At 42.5% G+C, this 26008-nt stretch overlaps 1 protein-coding gene and 1 long non-coding RNA gene across 4 annotated transcripts in view; one reads left to right on the plus strand and one right to left on the minus strand.

Moving 5' to 3' along the window:
* On the plus strand, positions 1-20579 carry LOC108648187. The gene is made up of 3 exons (XR_004223657.1): positions 1-2040; positions 13683-13821; positions 20199-20579. It is a non-coding gene; the product is annotated as an uncharacterized LOC108648187 (long non-coding RNA).
* The window catches only part of as3mt.2 (arsenite methyltransferase, gene 2), a 16677-nt gene continuing 3405 nt past the window's right edge, over positions 12737-26008 (minus strand). For 2 of the 3 annotated variants that reach the window (XM_002938726.5, XM_012967761.3), the window contains exons 2-11: positions 24139-24187; positions 23452-23579; positions 22452-22602; positions 21920-22056; positions 21768-21837; positions 20576-20657; positions 20183-20311; positions 19466-19608; positions 19094-19219; positions 12737-13802 (exon numbers count right to left, since the gene is read on the minus strand). In XM_002938726.5, coding sequence (XP_002938772.2) covers positions 13716-13802; positions 19094-19219; positions 19466-19608; positions 20183-20311; positions 20576-20657; positions 21768-21837; positions 21920-22056; positions 22452-22602; positions 23452-23579; positions 24139-24187 — 1102 coding nt within the window. In that variant the 3' untranslated portion in view covers positions 12737-13715. Of the gene's footprint in view, positions 13803-19093; positions 19220-19465; positions 19609-20182; positions 20312-20575; positions 20658-21767; positions 21838-21919; positions 22057-22451; positions 22603-23451; positions 23580-24138; positions 24188-24268; positions 24374-26008 lie in introns of all 3 variants that reach the window. The other variant, XM_031906380.1, reaches the window with a different exon arrangement.

Genomic DNA, 26008 nt, shown 5'->3' on the forward strand with positions numbered 1-26008 from the left:
CAATCATTGTGCCCTAGGCAGGTGTCTCTTTGCCTACCCCTAGTTCCGACCCTAATTACATATAAGAACATTAGTGGGACCATTAATGACTGCAAGTGCATTGTGTAAAGTTCAGTTTTGAGGGGCCCTCACACAAGTCTACCCGACTGATATCTGGACGCCATCCCCTGTCCCGTCTCCCTCCTCAGGTAAGCAATTACAATCACTGGGGGCCGCTTAACATTAGCCACCCCCCAGTGATTAAGCCTTTCCGTCTCCTTTAAAAAAGGCATGGCTGGAACTGATCTATTTTGCTGCCTCTGGCACTGTTGCGCATTTGATTTTTTTTTTGAATTATCTATTAACCTATCAGTCTATCAAAAGGATCTCCCAGCCTGCACCAAATATCTCCTGACAATGTTTTCTAGCGGCACAGGGACATGGTTTATCCCATGCTCATTGGTACAAATCCAAAGGGCAACATGTCTGTACATTTATATGTTTGGACGATTAAATTTATGCTGTAGTGTGTTTAGTCCATATTAAATATAATTTCCCATAATCTCCTACACACCTACATGCCCCCAGTGAATACAGGACTGCTGAATGGTGTTTTTTATGGGGCAGATGCAATCCATTTTGGAATGCCAAGACCTCTGGCTATTCTCCAAAGTACGGTTTAAAGGAGAAAAAGGCATGGCAAATTGCACCTGTTCCAGGCACTTTGCACCGTGCCCTAGACTTTCTAAATGAGGTATATTGTCCCGGCATGAAAATCCTCTGCAACGTGCAGAACATTTCATAGACACGATGCCATGTGTCAGGGCCCTCAGAGGTGAGTGATAGTTCAAACTGACAGATACAAATCTACGGTACCATTCCCCTTACCAAACATGGCTTTAATGATTGCCTAGTGTTAAACATTAAATAGGCGAAAAGTGATAGACAAGATAAGAGGGATTTATCACAGATATCGCTATCATTATCTTCCAACTTTCTGAGTGAAATGCACCAATAAAGTTAAAGGCACTTTCTTAGCTCTGCATCTTATAGGCAGCATGGTCGTGTCTGTGCCCTGGGCAGCTCAGGCCACTTTCATAAGGATTTTAGAATGTACAAGGCTCCATAGTAAAGTACCTGTTTTAGCTTCAAAACTCTCCAACTTTATCAGTGTTCTCAGATTAATCCTAGAAACATAATAAGGGAGTGAATTAATCACTCATAGCAAGATAATAAAGGGGTTGGTCACCTTGAAATTAACTTTTAGTATGTTGTAGAAAGTTGGATGAGGAGTGCATTGGTGTGTTGATGTGATATGTGATATATGTATCCCATCCCATGTGATGTGATTGTGTGGCCCATGGCCAAACGAATGGAGCACTCCAATATTGCTTACCTCAAGGTGGGTATATCGGTGAAGGAGTCAATAAGAATTCTTACCAATTCTGCCATGTGTCTTGTCAGACTCTTGATCTGATCCAAACTGTATATTCACATCAGTGTAATCTTTGCCATAAAGCAAGACCAGTCTCAATCTTTCTATATGTAACACCCCTAACTAAAGCAAGAAACATGAACAATTGCATAGACAGTTTACAGGACTACATATCCCAGCATGCCGCAGACCTGAGGACCTTGCTGGGGCTTTGAATCCACCAATGATAAGGAAAGGCGCAAAATGTTTTGAGGACCACCCTCCTGGATTATAAAAAGTGGAGAGAAGTGGGTGCCAGGGATAAAACTGCTGCCTGTTGCCTACCTGCTGTGCCTGCTCTGAGTGTGAGAGCTGCCAGAGGGGAGAGAGACACCTGCAGGGATCCTGGCCCAGGAGAAGCTGCTACAGGGAGAAGCTGACCCTGCTATCCCAGCTCTGGACTTGCACCTGTAAAAGAGCTATCAGTGCTAGCCAGAAAGGGAGCAGGGGGAAGCTGCCTACTGTTGGTAGGAGAGTCCCAGGCTGACAGGCTGCAGAGAGGCCCAGGGGATTACAGATGCTGGAGGGCAGAGCTGCCTGTGTCCAATCTGTTACTAAAGGGGATACAGTGATTTGGAGCACAGACTGTGAGTAACCTGCAACACCACACACTATTGGGGAACTGTTTATTATCAACCAATAGGAGCTAATCCATCTGTTGCTGAACTATACACTCTGCCAAGTCATTTCTCACCTGGAAGGAAAGTGTTTCTTCGCTAAGTTTATAGAGTTATACTGCTAACCGGCAAATGAAAGGAACAGTGCTATTGGCCAATAAGCTAAACTCAATAAGGGCCCCAACGTGCACAAATCATCTGGGACTGTGACAGGGGAATTAAGTTACAACATTTAGCATATATATTTTCTGCATACTTTATATTGGCAATTTAAATTGTGTTATTGTTCTTTGGTATATTGTTATACATATATATCTTGCTTTAATATTTTAAATCATAGTCAGATCCCTGCTGATTGTTTGTTACGCTTAATAAAGAAAAGGGATCTTATTGTTTACCATTATTGTGGTCAGTCATTGGGGTGTCACTGAGTGTGCTGGAGTTACCCATATATATTAGTCTCACCCAAGGGTGTGCTACATATAGAAAAAGCAGACAACAGTATCCTTTTAAATGGGACCTGTCACCCAGACATAAAAAGCTATTTAAAATCTCAGCTGTCAATCATATAATGCCTGCCTTAGGCACAGAGGTGGGACAGACAACGTCCATTAAACACTTTCCGAGATGTCACTGCAGCCCTCACTTTCCCCTTCCTCCTCACTATCTAGTTGTGTAGCCAGTGCATGGGTGTGGGTATAAGGTCCCCCATTCTTGTACATACACAAGATTTTGGGGTGATACAAAGCTTGAAATAATAACAGTGACTACAAAATGGCGCTGGCCTGCTTGCTTTGATTGTGTTATACCAAGACTGAAGGAAATAGGATTAAAATAAATGTGTATGGCCAGCATTAGTCTTTAACATTAGTGTTTTTTCTGTTGTCTATTCTGTAAAGCACTGTGTAAATTGATGGCCCTATATAAATAATAATAATTGTCTCAATCGCATTATCTGTATGTAGAATAGACTGAGGCATGGATAGATGTTACTAAAACTGCAATATATATATATAATTTATTATACATATAACAAGTATAAATTGGAACTCGTAATAAGGCAATCAGAGCATGTCCAAGTGCTCAGACTTAATATTTGAGAATTTCTGATGGTACACAGCGCCCCCTGCAGGACTCACACTGGCATCCATATGAATTTTAGCGCTGTGCCCAATCTCAGTTATATTCTAGTTTTTATTATTTGGTAATGCAGAATATTATTTGCACACTGGTTTATGGTGTCATTTTTTACAATTGTTGCCTAAATTCATAATAGCTGCACAATTACTCTGGGATCTGTTCAGCATCACAACTTCTCTGAATCATTTCATTTTTTTTGTAATTTGGACTTTGCCTAATGGAGAAAATACAAGGCATCAGAGTGTGACATCTAGAAAAATGTTCCACTTGTGGGAAAGTATAGCCAGCCATATTTTATTGAGAGATGTGCGGCATGACATGTTTCCCATACACAGATTCTTTTGCAACTAGTTGCAGCTAAGGATCTGCTTATCGGAACAGATAAACACGCACAGTTTTAATTAAAGATGAATGGTAATGCGGGTATAGGACCTGTTATCCAAAATGCCTGGGGTTTTTCAGATAAGAGATCTTTTTCTAATTTGTATGTCCATACTTTTAAAAAAATAATTTAAACATTGATTAATCCCAAAAGTATTGTTTTGCCTCCAATAAGGATGAACTAAATCTTAGTTGGGATCAAGTACAGGTACTGTTTTATTAATACAGAGAAAAAGGAAATCTTGTTGAAAATTTTTAATTTGATAAAAATGTAGTCTATGGGAGATAAATGTCCCGTAATTCAAAGCTTTCTGCGTAATTGGATTCCTGATAATGGTTCCCATACCTCAAAGGCACTTGAGTGAAATTGTATGTGCTATATTCCCTGTCTGTCACTAACTTCACTGTAAGCTGCAAATGTCAGGGCCAACATGTGCTTTCTCAGGACATCCAGAAGAGCTACTAAATCACTAGATTAAAATATTCCCATGATATATTTAGTAACTGAGAAGGGCAGATTGGCCCTAGCCCCTGGCATTCTAGTCTGCAGTTCCATGGCTAATGATGATTGACCATCTATTCAGCTGAGGGTCATATTTATCAACAAAGGGAGAGACAACATTTGTCAAAAGAGAACTCCATAGCTCTATTAAAGTACAGTTTACAGTAATTCTGTCTCGTTCTGGGCTGAATTGTTTGTTTATCCTTTGACAAATATGTCTCAAGAATTCATCTCCAGGTAAGGTGACTGGTGTTGCCTTATGTGACCCTATCATGTGTAATTTGCTTTTGTAGAACAAACTGCATCTTTCAGCAGGAAGAAGTCTAAGCTTTGATTACTACAGCGACAAGGCTTTGGATTCTGTATTTCCTATGATAAATGAGCCCCCACTGCTAACTCTAGCCTACCCCATGTAGTAGTGCCTCCATCCCAAATGCACCCATCTACTTGATATTCTTGTAATTGATGCCCTAAAGTAAATAAAAAGAATTAATCTGACCTATAAGTCCTGACCTCTACGTGCAAGTGGGTAGTGGAATCATAAGAGGGTCATAGTGAGCCCCATAACCTGCAAATTAAATTAAAGTGCTGCAGAATGAGAAGGTGCTTTAATTCAACTGGAACATATTCACAGGTTAATAAATGTAAGTACTGACAGATCTGCCACCTTGAGTGCCTGCTGTTACGTTTTCACAAACCCACCTTGTTGGTGAAATCAGTGAGAGGCCCCTTCACCTCCATGATGTCACTGGCGGGTTCGGTTCAAATAGGGGTCCTGGAGCTTGGGCAGGTGCAATTTCCCTACGGGTGGGTGAGGGGCAGGTGCAGATCATAGTTTTTGTGACCCACACACAGCAGACTTAAGGTCTGGTGATCCGAATTACAGAAAGATCCCTTATCAGGGTCAGACTGAGCCAGCGGGACACTGGGAAAAAGCATGGTGTGCCCTGGCCCATACCTGATCCCTGTCTGCTTTTGGCATTTGCTCCCCTGCTGCCCTACCTCCCCCGATCGAGGCAAAGTAAAGCTGCCCATACATGCACCAATGTAATTGTATGAAACGCAGTTTTGTATGATTTTCAGACCATGTGTGGGCTCCCAAATATCATCCCAATAATTTTCGTACCATGGTGTTCAGTCAGATAATTATGAAACCTGTGCATGTATTGTGTTTCTAACAAATCCTTGGGGGACCTGCAATGCATTTCCAGGAAATCACTTTCATACGATTGGTGTCTCCCAACTATTTCATGTTCAGAATTTCATTTTCTGATTTCTTATTTTTAGGGCTTTATCCTACAATTTTAGTCTAAACGTTAGTTTCCGATCGTTGCATTTAAACATACGACTGATATCCAAATGTTCAGAAGATGACTAAAATCTGAACGTGTATGGCCAGCTTTAGTATTAGTTGCATGTGGGGGTGGAAGTGGCTAGTGGTGGGTGAGCAGGCATGTGGCAGGGGCCACGGGGGTGTGTGTGGGGGCCCCTGGGTAGCAGCCCCGGAGGGCCTTGGACACCCCAGTCAGACCCTGTCCCGAATCCTGAAAATCCCAGGTTCCAAGCATTCTGGATAATAGATCCTATACCCGTACAAACAACTCCCTTTGTTTAGAGAGACATAAGGCAAACCTGTCTAAAATAAGGAGTTGTTTGTTGGTGCTATGGGACCTGGGTATTTTAGAACTTTTACGGATAATGTGTTAAGATCCCATAACTGTACTTCATGTTGCAAACAGCGAGTCAACGAGAGCCGTGACAGTTTTAGCTGTCCCCATTAGCAGCCCCTGTTCCAAAGTAACCGAAACCGGATCCTGTAACTGATCCTAGTGGAAATGTTATCGCGTCATAAACAGGGTAGCCTAGCATCTTGCTGAGTAAAGCCTGTTGGCTGAGGGGCACGGCATGGAAATGCTGCACAGGAATACATTGCTAGCAGAGGTGATGTGCTCCTTTCCCAAAAGCAAAAAAGCGGATACAAACGTGATTTAGTTCTTAATGCCGGCAGTGCCAGTGCACATTATCATATAAAACTTGCACTGAAGGGGTTATAGTGCTCCCACTGTACCTTGTTGTACCAAATAGATATGGCTATTAGATTTTATTACAGCGTTGCTATAAAATCCTGGGACATTTTCAGGACACACATTTCCCTAGAACAGAAAAAAAAAACAAGACTGTCCTTGGAAGTTAAGGTTACTTGGCAGCTGTGAACATGTTCTGAAAGGGCTCATATACTAATGCTATACTAGTTATTGTGGTGGCAATTGATTGATGGTGGGCTGAGCTTACATCATTATTTCTAGGGTTTGTGTGCAATTCACTAGGTGCAAGTCCGATGTGGGACTCCCTTGGTTATGGGCATGGGCCCTAGGGAGAGCCTGCCCAGCCAATATCTGGCCTAAAATCAACCTGATAGCTATCGGGCAGATTTAAAAATCCTTTTGGCCAAATACTTGCCCAGTGGGTCACCTAGGGCTGCTGAGAACCTAAAATTGAGAGGCCACTCTCGCAACACGTATTTGTAATAGGTTACTTATAGGTCTATGGTGGAAATCAGAAAAGGCTAATAGGTAAAGCACAGTGGCATAACTATAGAGGAAACAGACCCTGCTCTTGCAGGGGTGCCCAGACTGAGGGGTCTGCTCATGGCCGTTTTTGGCCCCTGAGCCGCCTGAACTGCCCCCCCCCCGCTTACCTTTACAGCACCAGAGGGGGTCCAGGGGGGGCCATATCGCTAGTGTATAGAGTGCGATTGCGATCGCTGCACTAGCAGAGCCAAATTTCCATTTTAAAAACTAGAAATGTGGCTCTTAAAGTTACCAGGAGTAGATTTTTGCCGCCCTGGTCTGCTTCTTCTATAGTTGTTAGAAGTCACCCATTCCCAGCTACTTTTTTACCTACCCTGGCACAAGCGGGGCTGGGAGTGGGGGATGCAAATGGGCAGGCCAGTCCAACCCTAGTAAGCTGGCAGAAAGGCAGGTCCTTCTGATGCCACCCATCTAAGGGTGCAATATTGCTTTTCTGATCAAGAAGCGGCAGGGGCCTCACCTCTCTTCACTTTGCAGTTAATCTAGAACAAAATCAGTATAATCTGGCCATTCATGTACCTAGTCAAATTACATTATCTGACATTCTTATCTTGTATTTTGCAATATACATTTTAACAGATACACCGTATGATTTTTTTCAGTTTTCTTTTGGTTTCAGAATAACGTTTGCATTATTCTTAACCCATAAATCCCTTTCAAACTCAAATTTAATAATCAGACAAAGTACAAAAAACAGGGAGCACTCACCAGGATAGGTCCCGCACATACAGTGTCCCGTGCTGACACATCCAAAGAAACGCCCCCGATCCAGGCGTGATATGAAACAACAAAAAATGGATATAGTAGGATGGAGCACGCCAGGACTACTGTGATTATAAAAATAAAATTATCCTTTATTTGACGCTTCCATTAAAAACATATTACAAAATTGCAGAACTGGAACTCCCCAGCTTGACGCGTTTCGTGGCCCAAAGCCACTTCATCTGATGAAGTGGCTTTGGGCCACGAAACGCGTCAAGCTGGGGAGTTTCAGTTCTGCAATTTTGTAATATGTTTTTAATGGAAGCGTCAAATAAAGGATAATTTTATTTTTATAATCACAGTAGTCCTGGCGTGCTCCATCCTACTATATCCATTTTTTGTTAATAATCAGACAACAATTTCAAATAAAACCGGATAATTCACAAGACGAAGAGTGTGGGATGACAGCATTAGGCAACTTAATAACAGGAAAAGGATTGAGCACTCAACAGGTGTTAAATGACATTTAAACTTGTTACATTGTGATCCACACAGGAAAACCAGTGTGTGCTCGGCGGTCGGATTGGCCATTGTTAGAACAAACTAATTAAAGCCAAAGAACGGAAGAGGCAATCACTTGAGATTCTACCTAAGCCTGCTGTGCTTATATTAACAGTTGCCGTTTGACATTTTGCCTTCCTCTTTAGCGTTCCATTAATGTAATATTCATGCTCTGGCCTATAAGAAAGGTTATTTTTGAGCAACGCAGCCAGCCAAAAGCCTCGCGGGGTGTCATTGTGTCTGGGAGTGTTTAAATATCACTCTATGGCAGCATTAAAATGCAATGAAGGAATTGCTCATGCTTATAAAGCGGGACAGAAAAAGGCACTGGCACAATACTGTAAATGGCATTTTTATATTTCTTACTGTAATGTAACATGCTAAATAAAATGCACCTCAATATTCAGTAACAGACGCTTTTCGCTGCCATTTTTTTTTCATTGTAACCGCTCCTTATTTGGGTGATTTTGTTTATCAGCTGTGTCTCTGCTTAATGCTACTTATGTCCCAGGACCCACTATTTGGGCTCACTTACTTACTTACTCACTATTCCTCTCTGTCCAACCTGTCACATTTAGTCACACCCATAAATCTCTGCTGAATTCAGGTACAGGCAGGTGATACGTTATCCAGAAACCCATTATCCAGAAAGCTTTGAATTACAGAAAGCCTGTCTCCCATAGACTCCATTTTAATCAAATAATTCAGATTATTAAAATATAAAAAATCCTATTGGGTTTGATAAATGGTTTATTGTTTTTTTAGTAGACTTAAGGTATGGAGATCCAAATTACAGAAAGACCTCTTACCCGGAATACCCTTGGTCCTGAGTATTCTGGATAATGGGTCCTATACCTGTAATCGAAATGTTTAGTTTAAAAAAAAAAAAAAAAAAACAGTACCTTATGTTTGATATAATTAACTGAGATATAATCCTATTAAATCCCAATCCTATTGGGTTTAAGTACATTTTAGGAGATCCAAATTATGGAAAGATCTCTTATCCAGAAACCTCAGGTCCTGAGGATTCTGGATAACAGGTGCCATACCTGTACCAGATGCAGGCCTCCTGCATTCTACAATGTGACTAAATCCAATTGGCGATGTAGTATTGGCTTTAGAAAACTTTTAGGTAAAAATGTCAATAACAAAATTGTCATCATAGTTGTGGCTGCTGAAAGAACAACATATATTCAAATGGTTCAAATGGTTACATCTAAAAAAAACAGTGGTTCTGTTATGCTTTAGGGTTGAGACTCTAGCTATCTTTATAGGCCAGGGTGTTTTTTCTACCTCATGCCCCCCCAAAAAATTAAATGAGGATCACAGGAATAGCTATCTCCTTGCCAGTAGGATTTATACACAAGAACTTGAGAGACAGTGAGATGACAGTGGTCCAAGATCCTATCTGAAACCCATTTTTTTTTACATTACTGCAGGACTGCAGACTAAATCAGCATTCATTAGCAGTGTGAAACAGCTCCAAATATATCATTATATTGGATGGATACTGTCTATTATGATATTTCAGTTTATTTGTAAAGCACTAGTACCTTGTGTACAGTACAGTCCATCCATCACTATCCTGTGGACTTTTGTGTACTTTCAGTCAGGGTAGGGCAGGCCACTAGTGTGCAGTAGGGGGGGCATTTATGGCTGGGCTGTGGGTCCTTAAAGGAACAGTAACACTAAAAAAATGAAAGAGCTTTAAAGTAATAAAAATATAATGCACTGTTGCCCTGCACTGGTAAAACTGGTGTGTTTGCTACAGTAACACTACTATAATTTATATAATAAGCTGCTGTGTAGCCACGGGGGCAGCCATTCAAGCAGGAAAAAAGGAGAAAAGGCACAGGTTACATAACAGATAACAGATAAGCTCTGTGGAATACAATAGTGTTTTATCTGTTATCTGCTATGTGCCTGTGCCTTTTCTCCTTTGAATGGCTGCCCCCATGGCTACACAGCAGATTATTTATATAAATTATAGTAGACTTTCTGAAGTAAACACACAACTTTTACCAGTGCAGGGCAGCAGCACATTATATTTTAGTTACTTTTATACACTTTCATTTTTTGGTGTTACTGTTCCTTTAAGGTGACAACTGGCATTGGGTACACTCCATTAAACTCCATTAAACACTGATACCAACATAGTTCACAGACAGAGGTACAGGTATGGGATCAGTTATACAGAATTCTTGGGACCTAGGGTTTTAAAGATAAGCGGTCTTTTAGTAATTTGAATCCCCATACCTTAAGTCTACTAAAACTAAACTTTAATAAAACATAATAGGATTTTTATGCCCCCAATAAGGATTAATTATATCTTAGTTGGGATCAAGTACAAGGTACTGTTTTATTATTACAGGGCAATAGGAAACTGAATCTGAATCCTTAAAATCAAGTGACTTTTTGTCACGTAAACCCAGAAGTTGAAAATTGTTTGACCCTTAACCCTTCCACCCTTCGGTTCGGTATTCGTCCAAATCTGTCACGAAGAATTTGGGATTCAGCCGAATCTCAAAAAAGTGGATTTAGTGCATCCCTAGTTTTACCCCATTTGCCTTATGCTTTATCTCTGTTGCCTCTGTGGCCCCATAAACTCCCAATACACAAGTCTGTCATGTTTTGTGCTGGTGTGTGACATAATTCCATCTTTGTTTGGAATGTACTGAGCTGTGGGCAATGGTTTGTATGTGTGTGTGTGAGCATGGGGGGTTGGTGTGAGAGCTGTAATGGTGGAAATTGCCCCAGGCCCCTGTAATCAGTTTTTTCTTTGCTAGGTTTCCCTGTACTGCAGCTGAATGTGTTCTGGTCAGTTGTTTAACTGGCTGTAGCCTGACTTAGCTAGGGCCGCTGCTCTCTGCTTGTTCTAGTTAGTCCTGCTCTGCAGTAAATGTCTGTCACTTCATCTCATGACAGCAGCGTGATAAAGAGGTCTCAGCTGAGCAAACAGTAGGGCCAGCAAATAGAGATAGCAGAGACAGCCAAATCCCTGAATAAGCTTCTGTGTGTAACTGCTCCGTGGATGAGAATGCCTTATTGGATTCTGCGCCTGCTTTATTATACATGACCCTGATATATTTTGAGTAGATTGGTTGGAGGTTGGTTGGAAACAACCATGAAATTGCCTTAACAAAGCAAACTGGCCATTTGCTTTGATCATTTTTCTATGTTCTGTTCTGTGTAGTAATGACTACACAGAATATTAACAAAGGATGTGAACAGTATGGATAACTTGTAGATACTGGCATTAGCAGACATTCTGTAACGGAATTAGCCAAAATACTGTAAATAACTGTACGATGCACCCAATGATGAGGGCGATTTGTGGTCAGTAAAATATGATTGTTGCAACAATGGGCTTCCAGGGAACTAAACAGTCAATGGAGCAGTCAATGGAGCAGGCCCGGACTGGCAAACTGTGGGTTCTGTTGTGAGGGGCTAAGGGGCTGCTGTAAGATGCCATAGACAGTCACTATTTATTGGGCTGCTGGGGGCTGTTTGGGCCTCTGTGTAGGGCCAACTTTGACTCCCAGTCCAGACCTGAAAGGCAGAGCTGTCAACCCCCCTATATTTTCAGGAGTTACTCTATTTCGGTGCCTCTCCCTAGTCTCCAGGCACCCCATAGCATTTTCACGATTCTGTGCAAATTCTGGGTGCACATGTGCAGTGATGCCACTTTAAGCGGTTGCTCATGCACGGGTAGCTAATTCTCAGCGGCACATTTTCACATGCACATAACATCACTTCCAGGGGCACGCACCCGTTGCACAGGATATACAAAAAATCCCCTACATTTTAAAGTTACAGGTGCACATAGCCAAGGCCATAACCAGGACCACCATCAGAGGTTTCCAAGGAGAACACAGTCAAGTACAGAGGGGCAGCGCCGGATTTCAAAAGCAGCCGCCCCTAGGCCGTCCCCCATTCGCGCCCCCTGTGCATGCGCAAACAAGCCCCCCCCTCCCCCCATGCCGCGCCGCGTCGCGTCGACGCAAGCTCGCATGTGCGGGCATTTAACGCCCATACGGAGCAGTGGGGAGAAATCCCCACTGCTCCGTATCGGAGCAAAATTTCAAAATTTCGTTGCGGCGGGGCGGCATGCCGCCCCTAAATTTGTGCCGCCCTAGGGCTCTCCGCAAATCCGGGCCTGCAGAGGGGGTCCCATGCAGGGCCGTATTTATATATAGGCACCAAAGGCCCGTGCCCATGAAGCTCAATGGAGGTGGCCCTTAGGTGCCTATATAATAGATACATTTTTTTGTAAGAAAAATTTAAAATCTCCCCATCTGCTGCTGGAGACTTGCTGTGTAAATATGGTGGCAGAGCTGGAGGGGTAAGGTAATCAGGTGCACTGTAGCGTGTCAGAGGCAGAAGTGACAGTGATACCCGCAGGGCGCTCCACTAATCCACCGGTCGGACGAGTGTTGGGGGCCCCTGCGGGGGAGGGGTGTGTAAAAGCAGCAGGGGCCATCATTGGGTGGTGCACCAGCCCAATAAATAGTGACTGTCTATGACATCGTACAGCAGCCCCTCTGGCATTTGCCACAATCAGTGTTGTAACTAGATGTTTCTGGGCCCCACAGCGAATTCAGTTTAGCCACAAAATGTTGGTAAATTGACCAATTCTACCAAGATATATTACAACTGCCCTCTAAATAGGGCCTTACTGGACCCCCGACCCTGCTGGGCCCCCCTGCAACCGCAGGGTCTGCTTTCTCTGTAGTTACACCTCCGGCCTGAATCGACATATTGCACAGAATGGAACAAACGGACCCAAGAGTGAATACACGTGTACATATGTAATTTATTTGCTGTTTTGTCCTATCATGTATCAGAGAAATAGCCTTCATAGGTATGTACATAGCATGCAGGGCAATTCCAGCATAAGGATGTGCAGCATTAGCATAGCTTAGCTCCCGTGTATGGCCCACAGCACTAACAATCAGATGCCTGTGCAGCTATATTGGCCTGTTAATTGGTTCCATTTCCCCAAGACCAGTTACGTCCAGTTTTACATTGGAAAGAGTTTCTCCCTTAAAAATCTTATCTGATTGGGTTACTTGGAAATCAACGTCAATCACAAGGCAAAAGACATCAAAACTGAATTGCATATCATTTTCTGAAGGACGGGGAGGTCACAGGCTCATGTGCATAAGGCTTTGCTACTAAATACTCTAAGCCTGAATATGGCTCCCCTCTATGTGGGAAACTCACTGAAACATTCCAAAATTACACATACTCTACTGTTATTGGCTCTCATTTGGTTACTTCTGTTGTCTTCACATTATACAGCATTTCATTAATTCATTAATGGGGGTAGTTCACCTTTAAGCTAACTGTTAGTATGGTAGAAAGTGTTCTATTCTTAGCAACTTTTCAGTTGGTCTTTATTTTTTATAGTGGTTAAATAATTTGCCATATTCATTTGCCTCTTTCCAGCTTATACATGACAATTTTATTGTTACTGTTGGATTTTATTTCTTAGTTTTCTATTTTCATCTGCTAGTCTCTCATTCAAACTACCATGGTTTATTGGGGAAGTTGGTCCCTAGCAACCAGATAACTGTGGAAATTTCAAACTGGATAGCTGCTGAATTAGAAGCTAAATATTTCAAGCACTACAACAGATTAAAAAATGAAGACCACTTGCAAATTGCCTGCAAATACTGTCTTCATTTAAATCAGGTCTATATTAATTCATTTAAATCAGGTCTATCATAATTCAGTTTCTTATAGACCTCCCAGTGTCTGCTGCTGTACTAGGAACATCCGCTGTCTCCAGAACATGAATACTGGGCCCCATTGCTCAGTGCTTCTGCAAGCTCAAATGGATTTCTGATGGTTTCCTGCAGAGAAGAAAAAGAGGTAAGAAGTCTCATACTATACACAGAAAGCATCGAATCTGGATGGTGTGTGCAAAATAATGTACCCCCTGTTGTGAAATATAAGGATTTTAGAAGTCATACAGGTGTCCCCAGACCATATAAAGGTAAAAGGCTGCTTTTGCAAGGTGACTTACTGGCAACCACATGTCACAGCTTGTGTATATGTATTACAGTCTGAAAACTCATACGTTTTCAGGACAATAGTGCCTGTACCAGCAGTGACAGGTGGTTGCTATAAAAATCAACACTAGGCAACAGGGACAGTTTCTAATCTTTCTCTGCAGGAGGAGAAAATGCCTGTTGTGACATTAGCCCAAAGGTAAGGAACCTGTGTCACCATAAACCAGAGGACTTTAGCTGCATTATTGCTATGGATGTTGCCAGAAACCTCCTTCTGCTTCAGTCATGGCATCAGGAATGTTGTGATTAAAGGAGATATATAGCATGAATGCAATCTTGTAGGCAATAATGAATAATATATGGTGCTGGTTTCACTTTGGGCCAAAAATTATCATCATCTTTAAAAATTAGAGTTTCCTATTGATTGACTATGGCGACTGTCTGTGTGTTAAATAAATGGTGGGCGTGTCCTAATGGTCCCTGCCAGAATCACAGTCGGAGGGGGATAGCCAATCACAAACCTGCAGTTACACAAGCAAAGACCGGCTTCAGTTCCCTGTCAGGTCCCCCTAGTTACTGATTGGTTCCTATCCTACAAAGCAGTGTGCTGATTGCAGCCCCCCTGCACAGCCTGGAAAAGGAGGCAGCAGGAAGTGCAACAGAGGGGCGGGACTAGTACGATTTTTGAAGGAAATTTCAATAAATCAGCCTGAAAACATAACATTTTAAAGCATGTTCCTTTAATATTTAAAAGACTATAATGAACTGGCACATTCTTGTTTTTCACACAAGTCTTCTTTAAATTCAGAGGAAGTCACTGTAGCTGCCCTGCCTTAAAAGAAGGTGATGGGCTTCTGGCAGCAGCATTATCATAAGGCTACTTGCTAAAAAAAATAACATTTTGGGCACTTAAACTTGCAATTGTAAAAATAGAAAAACTAGCAAGAATGTGGCTAAGGTTCCATAGCACCCCATTGCTGGCACGTCTTCCTTACCTCTAAGGAATGTGTGTTGTTGTACATAAGTGAATACACATGCACTTTCTGTCATAAGTGTGCTGCGGTCAAGGTATTTGCCCAAGGCAACCAGAAGATGAATGCCACTTAGGTGAAGAATTAATGAAAAAGTACAAAGGACATATTATACTGAGTGACATTGTTATATGTTTTCTCTACAACTCACTGAGTGTCATTTGCAACAGCTGCAGGGCTGGAGCTTTGACATTTGGCAAGTAATTTCATTTCTGCTACCACAGTAAATGGCAATTTGCAGTTGGCCATATTGCTTTTCTCCAGCAAGACGTACTCCATTTGCACAAAATAAAATGCTGCAATCTAGTGATTCTGTGGGAATCCCATAATCCTTGCTCAAGGCAGGCATTTCCCATTCATATAGATGAATAAAAATACAGAGTAATGATTTGTCCTGTGCCCAAATATACTATTCCCCTTACCTTGACGCAATGTACAAGGGCCCAATTGGCATGTTATTTTCCCACAATGCAGTGTTTTCCCCCCAGATTTTCAGTGTCATTGAGGATGCAAACGGCAGGTCTCTTGACACAATTGTGCCTACCGCAGTTGGGTTTGATTAGAAAAAATGGACACATCCATGTATGCGTGCTTTGTTGCAAATCAGATGCAGTTGCACTGCTTCTTGACACAGAACTCTAAAGGAACCCTGGAGTTGCTGCTTGGTCAGGAGATGGTGGTAGCTCCAGGGTTTAACTGTATCAATAGGCACAGCAGCGCCTGATTCGGAACAGGAGGCAGGAATGACTGAGTGGCGCTGAGCACAATTATATGGAAGCAGGGTCGGCCTGGGCCACTGGGCACCAGGAACCCCCCCACTGGCCCAGACCCAATCCCTGTTGGCCTTCCCCCGCCACCGGTCTCCCTCCCCTGATGCACTGAAAGCAATTTTAACTTGGGCGGCTGGCAGGGACCCCTGCGGGGGGTTAGGGGGACATGGCGGAGGCACCTTGGGGGGTGGTCTGACCCTGTATGTAAGTGCAAGGAGTGTATTTTGACGCATGTAACTTTAATGAGAGTGGTGTTATGCATAACTGTTACCCACTGCACTTGCGAATGTACATAAGCCCTATTGTCTATGACCAGGCTGTCCAGTTGCAAGCTCAAAGGCAAGATGTGGCCTTCCAAAAGATTTTTATGGCCTTCATTGTACCTAAGACATCCTGATTTTATTTTTATAATAATTATCCCCTAGACATATAAAATAGTGAATAATTGGCCTGTGGAATGAAAAATCTTGGATAACAGCAGCCTATTAGTTGAACAAAATAATAAAACATATAAGTTCAATGTATAACTTATAATTCCTACTTTTAACTTACAAGCAATATGAACCAGTCCTCCCACCACCTTTACACTGATGACCTGCACGTTTATAACCCCTCTTCTTCTTCTTTAACTCCTCTCTTATCTCCAACATCAATAACTTTCTCACTATCTTATCATCATAGTTGTCCTTCAAGTATTTAAAATCACTGAATTAACCATCTTCCCTTCCTTATTTCTCTCTGGGTTATTAGAAATCATCTTAATCATTAACAATACCTTGTGCTACACTCTTTCAGTCACATATCCACAGCCTTCCCAATTCTGCTGCTAAGTCTACAACTATTATATGACCATTAAGACACTCTTACAATAAAGCTAATATAGACTGTATCATGTCATCATCTCGCTGCCTATTGCTGTTCCTTTCTTAAGACTTTTTATGCAACAGCTCAAGATCCTCCTTGTCAAGCAGAACTGGATAGCATGCTTTCTTGGGATACCAAACGAGCAAAAGAAAGTTCCAACAAATGCATTGTAGTAATGACAGAAACATCAATATGCCACAAGACATTCTTTTAAAGGAACAGTTCAGTGTAGAAAAAAAAAACCCTGGAAACATGCAAAATAAAACACGTTTTCAATATATCTAGTTAGCCAAAAATGTAATCTAAAAGGCTGGAGTGAGCAGATGACTAACATAATAGCAAGAACACTACTTCCTGCTTCACAGCTCTCTAAGCTGTTAGCAGTCAGCATCCAATCACTGACTTGAGGGGGGGCATATGGGACATAACTGTTAGTTAGTTTGCTATTGAACCTGACCTGTGTGCTCACAAACTAACTGAACAGTTATGCCCCATGTGCCCCCCCTAAAGTCACTGACTGAAAGAGAGAGAGAGCTGAAAGCAGGAAGTGGAGTTCTGGCTATTATGTTAGATATCTCCTCACTCCAGCCATTACAGATGATATATATTTTTGCCTTACTAACTATATTCGAAATATTTTTTATTTTGTGCAGTCTATCTGTATTTCCCAGTTTCATTTTTACACTTAACTGTTCCTATAAGATGGTACAGGCTGCCTAGCTCAGGGGCACCTCTGTAGTGGTGAGGTCCCAGCTATGGCTGGTGTTGGACACTGCTTTAATTGGTTGTAGTGGGTCCCCATGGGATGTCTGCAGTGATTCCAAAGGAGCCTTACTTTTGGGCACCTCCCAATCTTCCCAGCAGCCATATAATATGCTCAATCTTTACAGGTACAAGCCACATGGGACAGTATATACTGTATATGCACGTAATATATTCCTACATGTTTTATGGCAGTTATCGGAAATAATGAAGACAGCCACTACTGTACAGAAATAGGATACATTTTACAATGTAGGATTCCAAATGATATCCTAAGTATTATATTTATGCTGTAGCAAGTCCTGAGCTAAAAGCTCAATATTCTAACTGTAGAGGTTTTCGACTCCCCTTCTCCCTTGTCAGACTGTAACTTATTAACCTGGAGCATATCACACCTGAAACTCTAAACTCCTTCTAAGAACAAGACTTTAATTTTCAGGCAAATAAGTATTGTATTCCAACAGTAAAACAAATGTTGACTAGTAGGTCAATCAATATAAATGTTTAACGAAACATGACTGGGTCACTGGTTTAAACTAGAACACCAACTAGTCCGTTGCTGTAGGTCGTAATGTAACTAGGAAGCAGTGAACTTTTGACATGGTCATTATTTCGATCATAAGGAACTGCTGAGTTTGATAGCATCTATAGTTCCCTCAGGATTTCTAATCTGGCCCCTGGTTCCATTTAAACAACTCTTTAGTAGTAGTAAATCTAATTAGGAACATCGCTGGGAACCTGTTTCTCCAAATGCTTGTGGGACAATTTACAACGCAGAGGAATTACAAACAACTTCAAAGTACAAGACTCGGTTCCCTGCACCAGCTCCACCAGCAAGGAGTGCAGCTCGGGACCAGGTAAACCAGTTGTCACCTCAGTTGGCAGGATCAGTTCAGTCAAGCCTTTGTTTATATTGTTCTTAAACACGTTTGTTTAGTTTTATTTTCATTCACATTTCCTCTAGTGCTGTGGTTTATGAACCTTTTTGATTTACCCCCCCTTCCGTTTGTGGTTGAACATTTGGTCAAGGCCCACAAAAAGGTTGCTCCATCACCCATTGAGCCAGGGCCAAAATTAGAGATAGGTTGCTGCCTAGGATGCAACATGGGGGTGGAGGCTAAATTAAAAAAGACTGAATGATATGCATGTTTCTTTTCTGGTTTACTAGTTCCTGAAATGGGGGTGGAAGCAGGGGCAGGTAAACAAGTGGGGTGGGGGTCTGGGTTGGTAGATTGGGAGTGTTGGGTTGCAAGGAGTGGGCAGTGGGTGGGGGCACATGAGGTACTTGGCACCGTGGGAGCACCTTGGAAACATGTACCTCTTGGTCTGGCTCTTTATTCAGCCACAGTTCCAAGAATATCTAAGCCCCAAGTTTCTCCCTACACTACACCAAATGACCATAAAATCCACCATTGAGCTTCTGGGTGGCCAGAATTTCAATTTGCTTCTATATTTTTTAAAGGAAAATCATATTTTTTTTCGAATCATAATATCTATGCAGGACATTAGTGGTGAGGGAAGCCATTAAGATAACTCTGTGCAACTTTGTCATTACTGCTAGTGTGAATTGTCCTGTAGATTTAATTTGCTTTGTTGTTGTGTCTGAAAAACAGTTTTAAAATTGTCCTTTGAGTCTAAAAAAGGTTTCCATTGTAGAAGAAAATCAAAATTATGCAGTATTCACAGTCAGGAGAGCTAGACTAACCTTACTAAGGTGAGAGCTTCCAGAGCAGGGCATGTTTCCTGCTTCTTGAAATGAAAATTTGTCCACGAATCTAGAACATTTCAGGATACTGCTCAGTTCCTCATCAATTTCCACGGCTTCTCCTACCTGTAAGAACAAGGCCAACTTGTTGGGACCCCAGAGAATTGTATTGCAAGGTACAGGTACTGTGATTACATGACATACAGTGTGATGAAAGTGTAGTGCCCCCAACCTGACTGGTAGTACATTTAGATAACAGCCTGCGTGGGCTCGTTTCTGTCCCTAGAGCTGCAGCCCCTGCATTCGGCATGCTGACAGTCAGTACTGAAAGTCAATACCTGATAGAATTATCTTTAACAAACAATATTTTACTTTGAAAGTGATGTTGGCATCAAGTTCCAGCTTCTGCTCATAGCCCGTGATTCCACCGTTGTAAACAGCCCGACACTTTACTTTCACTGCATCTTTCGGTACTTTAAACAGACGGAAGGTGGCTGAGACAAACTTGTAGTCCCCTGGAATATACAGCATATTCATATTACTTCTGGTAAACAAATGTGTGTGGAAAAAGAATCTATACAGACGTGGATATAGTTGTATCCATTCAGTATGTATTCTCTGCGCACACTTGGGGGCATTTATGATAACCCTGCATGCAAGTACTTGAGCAAATTCATGCCCCTTATTGCTCATTCAATAAGCACTTGCATCTGGAGTCTCGCTGCACTTTGGGCCTTCTGGTCGGCCCCAGACTGGCAATCTATGGGTTCTGGCAAATGCCAGAGGGGCTGCTGTAACGTGCCACAGTCACTATTTATTGGGCTGGTGGGGGCTGTTTGGGCCTCTGTGTACTTAAAATGTCAGGGCCTATTTTGAATCCTAGTTCAGACCTGCTTCTGGCAGATTAAAAATTCTGTATAAGGTGCTGTGTTTGCCAGCTCTTTCTAACACTTGTGCCTCAATGATGTACAAGTTAGAGAATTGTTAGGGGCCAGGGGAAGGGGACACCCCTATGCCATTCCCCAACTGTCCCCAGGCATTGATGGTGTACATAACTGTACATAATATTTACTGAATTACAATAATTACCAATAATGTTTTTCAGCTCCTCATTTACGGTAATGTATCTGGCAGTGACAAGACGTGGAGTGCAAAAGCCAATATCTGCAGCGATGTCAAACAGTTCCTTCCATGTGAGTGCCCCCCCAAGGCCTTCACCTGCATTACAGGATATGGGACATCATGAGAAGGCCATGCCATGTTACTGTATGTCAATCACATGGTAACTAACTGGATATATTCATCGGACATTACATATACACAGGGAATTATATAACTTCTATATATCATTACTGGCATTACTTACTATAAGGCAATTATTAGAAGCTCACTGCCTTAGTTCTATTATATAGACATATACTGTAAGTGTGTGTGCTCTGGTCACTACAGTAGTGCCATGTGAATGAAATAAAGTTGACCTACCCCACAGGACTTTGCTTTCCTTGAGTTCAGCAGGGAGTGCCTTGTTAATATACATATCACTGAAGTATATTTCACCACCATCCTGGTAATAAGAGTCATTTATTTGAATTTCATAGGCTAACAATGCCCTATGCCTAGCTTAATTTTTCCTTGTGTGAGGGGAGTAGCTAATTAACAGGTCACCAAACAAGCAGATTTGGGCCTGATTTGGCCACCCACATTCTGTGCAAAATCAGTCTGATCCAATCATTGGCCTTAGGGCCGAGGATCTGATTTAGAGTTTCCACGTTTTCTAGGTGTCGAGAGGTGTCATGTAATTTGGGGGTGGGGCTATGGTATAAGGGGCGGGGAAATTGGCAGGTGTGATCAGGAAAGGTGGATGGGGTCAGTAAATAGACAGGGGAACAGAGCTGGGCCCATAGTTACTGTATAAAGGATGATTGGCAGCAGAGAGGGTCAGGAAAGGGAGGGATTTATAGGCCATTACAAAGTTATCAGCAAGTTCATTAGCTGGTGATTTATCGACTAAACTGGTCAAACACCGGCCAGGTGGCAACCCTAATCTGATCATTCATTGGGGACCACGAGCCATTCATCTGTGAAGACCTGACGACAAGGACTGCATCAATGTGCTGGCGCTCTCCTCCCTCAACAGGATTTACAAACCTGGCCAAGTTTCAGACAGGTATCAGTTGGACACGCCTGTTGGTGGGCCACATACATAGGCACATAAGCTGCTGAAATAGCCAAATCAACAGCTTATATCTACCTATTGATGGGCACCTTAATACAACCAATAAGCTGCATTATGGCACATCAGGTTTCCACAGGAGACCCACGGTGACCTGGCGTGACATCACTTTGCATTCAGGGTGGGCAGCAGATAGCACATTGTGCTGCGGATAAAGGGGTTTTGGGTCTGTGGGCAAAAATGTATTTTGCAGAAGGCAGTTGTGAGTCAGGTGTGGGTCCTGTAATGGGAACTTGGGTAGGTGTTTGCCTCACAGTGTTCCTAGAAGGATAATGTAAATTTGAGGTGGCACTAGAGCTCCCTCTTGTGGCTGATATTTTTAGATATGGTAGCAGTTACTGCCTTCCTTGTTGGAATGCAATAATGCGAGAATCATGGGGACACTGCAAGAACCACATGGCCACCCAGATTTTGTGTAAAATGCAATTTGTTTAATGTTACCTTTAAAACTCTATATGCTTCTCTTAGTACTGCCTTTTTGTCTGGGGAAAGGTTTATTACACAGTTAGATCTGTAATAAACAGAATCAATATTTATTCATTACATTTAGCAAAATTACAATCCGAAAGGAAAAGATATTCATTTTCACTTACATGATCACATCATATCTATTGTCCTTGATATTGGCAGCTTTCAGATCTTCTATGTACCCCTTAACGAAATCCACATTGGGCAGCTGGAATCCAAATTTCTCAGTGTGGAAAACAATGTATTTTCTCGATAATTCCAGCTAAAAATATGAAACATAAATGAGCATTAAAATATTATTTTTCTATTATTATAATACAGGTATGGGACCTATCATCCAGAATGTTCAGGAACTGGGGTTTTCTGGATAAGGGGTCTTTACCTAATTTGGAACTTTATATTTTAAGTCTAGTAAAAAATCATTTAAACATTAAATAAACCCAATAGGATTGTTTTGCTTCGAACAAAGATCAATTATATCTCAGTTGGGATCAAGTACAAGGTACGATTTTATTCTTATAGAGAAAAAGGGAATCTTTTTTAAAAATCTGAATTATCTTCTATGGAAGATGGCCTTCCCATAATTCGGAACTTTCTGGATATTGGGTTTCCAGATAACGGGTCCCATACCTGTACTATAATAATGTGTGCACTCACTTGTTCATCCGTCATGTCTATTCCTGTTACGTGGCCTTTCTGTCCAACCAGCTTACTGAGCATATAACAATCCCGGCCACTGCCGCTGCCCAGATCCAACATGATACAGTTCTCCAAACTTTCTGGCACAGACAGTCCGCAGCCATAGTACCTACATAACCAAAGCTGAAATTAGAACTGACATATTGGTTATTTATGGTAATTTTACTTGTTTATATTACAGGACAAGTCAGTGGGCTTATTCACCCATGCAAGGGGGGTCCACAGGAGTTCCTGCTTGAATGACACCTAGCTAGAAATTGGGCAGATATCGAGCAAACAAAGTCCTGTCAGTGAGGACCACGTTGGTGTGTTGATGTGGCCCTCTTCCAACCTTTCCAAATGAGTGGAGCTTTTAATGTATGACCAGGAATAGGGTTTTAATTGGATAAAAAAGGGACATTTGCAGACAAATGGCAGCTGCTTCTTTGGAACAGGGCATCACAAGTTACCAAAGCTAGACATACACACGCCCTTCACACCAAGTTGGCAACTTGGCAGATATGATTGTTTCATAAAGTCACACCAACCAACTTTTCAGATCTGAACAAACTGCTAATCATTGTAGAACAATGATATCTGTAGTCATTATTTATTATACATACACACCTTGAATATTACACTAAAGTATGAAGATCTCTGGTATATGGCTGCCACAATCCCCCTGCCGTAACCCTGGGGTATAATATCAGTTGATCTGGTGGGGAACAAGCAACACTGGCAAACTGCTCAGAATTGGGTGGGCTGGGAAGCTGTCAGTAGGCTGCCCACAAACCTTTGCACACACCACTTGTTATTTTCTAGTTGGCCTGAAGCACAGCAGACAGCCTGGTAGAGTAAAATGTCAGGTTAACCATTCCTCACCGATACTGGAATAAAGTTGCAGTTTAACATTAGTTGGACACCCTTGATACATGTACTGCACACATCTAAAAAAAGCCTTGGCCGCAGCACACAATACCGTGAGGAGATGTCTTCATGAATTTGATCTAGCGCAGCTTTTAGGTGCAGGGGCAGTGGCTTAGAAGGAGCAGCACAAGCAGAAGTTTTCAGGTCCTTCGTATTACTCAGCTGCTTTCCATAGTAATTCTGGGTTGAGAAAAGAGAAAAAATGGGTTCATTTTCCTGTGGCCCTGCTGCAAGCCCAGGAGCTCTAAGGGCAATGACACATAAGGAGATTAGTTGCTCTGCGATTAATGTGTAGTGGTGGCGGCTAATCTTGGAATTCTTTCCTACCGGTGGTAATATAAATGTCCGGTAGGAAAACATATGTCACTTCAGCTTTCACTTCAAGTTACCTCGCGAGGACTTTGGAAAGCTGAAGCAACGCGTATGTTTCCCTACTGGAGATTTACATCACAAGGCATCTAATGTGTCATTGCCCCGAGGAGCACAAAATCGGTCTCCTTAGTGCAACAAATAAAACAAATAAAAAAACTAGACAAACTGAAATGTTGCTATAAATAAGATATTCTATAACCTACTAAAAGTTGACTTTTAGCCCTTTTAAACAAATGGAATGATGGGACATGCTAATTACAGGACACCACCATTGAAAGAATAGGCTGGGACTGGCCTTACCCTATACATGGGGGGGGGGGGGTTGGGGGTTGTAGGCCACCTTTCCCTCTGTTTATCCTGTTGTTACCTTGACTTCTTCATAAGTTTTCAATGGGCTGGAATTTTCTGTGGCAGAACTGTGAAAAAGAGCAGAAAATACAATTTTTTTTTTCTAAACATCGCTCAACACTTTTTTTTTAAATAGAGCACTATCCCACCTATTCCCACTGAAATGAATGGTGTGCCGCGCGGTACTATGGTGTGCTGCCATGTGACTTGTGCTCCACGTGAGCCGGGGGAGGTTAAAGCAAAGTTTGCCCCATCTGTATATAGGAATGAGAAGGTAACATTGTCAGGAGTCACGCATTACTAGGCACGCCACAGTATTGTGGATTTATAGCAATAGTATCCTGTTAAAAAGTGCTCTGAGTTTCCTTACAAAGAGGGATTTCCAGTCAGTGGGTATAGCACCAACTAACACCAACCAAAAGAATTTATGGCTGAAAAAACTTATGGCACCCCCAGAAACTCTTGTAGTTGGTGCCAGTCCAGGCATTGCCAGTAGCTTGAGTGGGGGTTGCAGTAGCTTGAGTGGGGGTGGCAGTATCTTCAGTGGGGGTTGCAGTAGCTTGAGTGGGGGAGCCAGTAGCTTGAGTGGGGGTTGCAGTAGCTTGAGTGGGGGTGCCAGTAGCTTGAGTGGGGGTTGCAGTAGCTTGAGTGGGGTTGCCAGTAGCTTGAGTGGGGGTGCCAGTAGCTTGAGTGGGGGTTGGAGTAGCTTGAGTGGGGGTTGGAGTAGCTTGAGTGGGGGTGCCAGTAGCTTGAGTGGGGGTTGGAGTAGCTTGAGTGGGGGTGCCAGTAGCTTGAGTGGGGGTGCCAGTAGCTTGAGTGGGGGTTGCAGTAGCTTGAGTGGGGGTGCCAGTAGCTTGAGTGGGGGAGCCAGTAGCTTGAGTGGGGGTTGCAGTAGCTTGAGTGGGGGTGGGGGTGTTGGGGCAGGCGCCATGGGTGAAACTACAGAGGAATGAGACCCAGCGGCTGCAGGGGGGCCCAGGAGAAATAGTGGATCCCATGAAGTCCTAATTAGTAAACAAATATAATAAACAAAAACAAATTCAATAATTTTATTGGTAAAACAAGTCAAGTCAACCTCTGCATATTTTTGGGGGACTGAATATAAATTTGTTATGGGTCCCAATAATATCTTGTTATGCCACTGGCAGGCCAAGGGCTCCCTCAATCTTAGCCCCCCATTGCTTGAGCTGAAATCGCTGAAGTTTCCTCTCAAGGCGTATGCCATCTCACTTGCAATTTACATTCTAGCCGGTGGGATGGCATTTTGGGGAGATTAGTTTCCCGCGACAAGGGAGATTTGTCACAGCGACTAATCTCCCTGTCTGTCACAGCCCTTAAAATCATGTTCTTTAGGACACACAATTAAGGAAATTCTTCTTAATCCTAATTTGCGTAGGCAAACAAGGGGTCTGGGTTCAGTTCAGAATATATTCAAAGATTCGAATCCCAAAAAAGAAGATTCAGTGCATCCCTAGTTACTATTGCGCTCCTGATGCACGTGGTTTGGGTTCAGTTCCAAGGGGTGACAACCCATGTCATGCCAGTCTCCCACCCAGTAACACCCCTAAACACACACATCACCATTATCACTATCACGACTGAGTGATCTGTTTGTAACCTACTTAAAGGAGCCCAGGCACAATGCAGTTACACTGGAACGCTGAAAACCAAACCTTTACTCTACGGCCTGCATCCCCATAGAGACTACATGGCTTCTGCTCCAGGAGGCAAGATAGTGCTCACTAAAACCAAAAAGGTCTGTAGGGTGGATATGGGCAGGTAAGTAGTGGAATTCAGAACATTTAAGTACACAGAGGCCCCCACAGCCCCCACAGGCCCAATATATAGTGTATATGGCACCTTACAGCAGCCCCTCTGGCATTTGCCAG

This window comes from Xenopus tropicalis, chromosome 7, assembly GCF_000004195.4.
Source record: "Xenopus tropicalis strain Nigerian chromosome 7, UCB_Xtro_10.0, whole genome shotgun sequence".
Lineage (NCBI taxonomy): Eukaryota > Metazoa > Chordata > Amphibia > Anura > Pipidae > Xenopus > Xenopus tropicalis.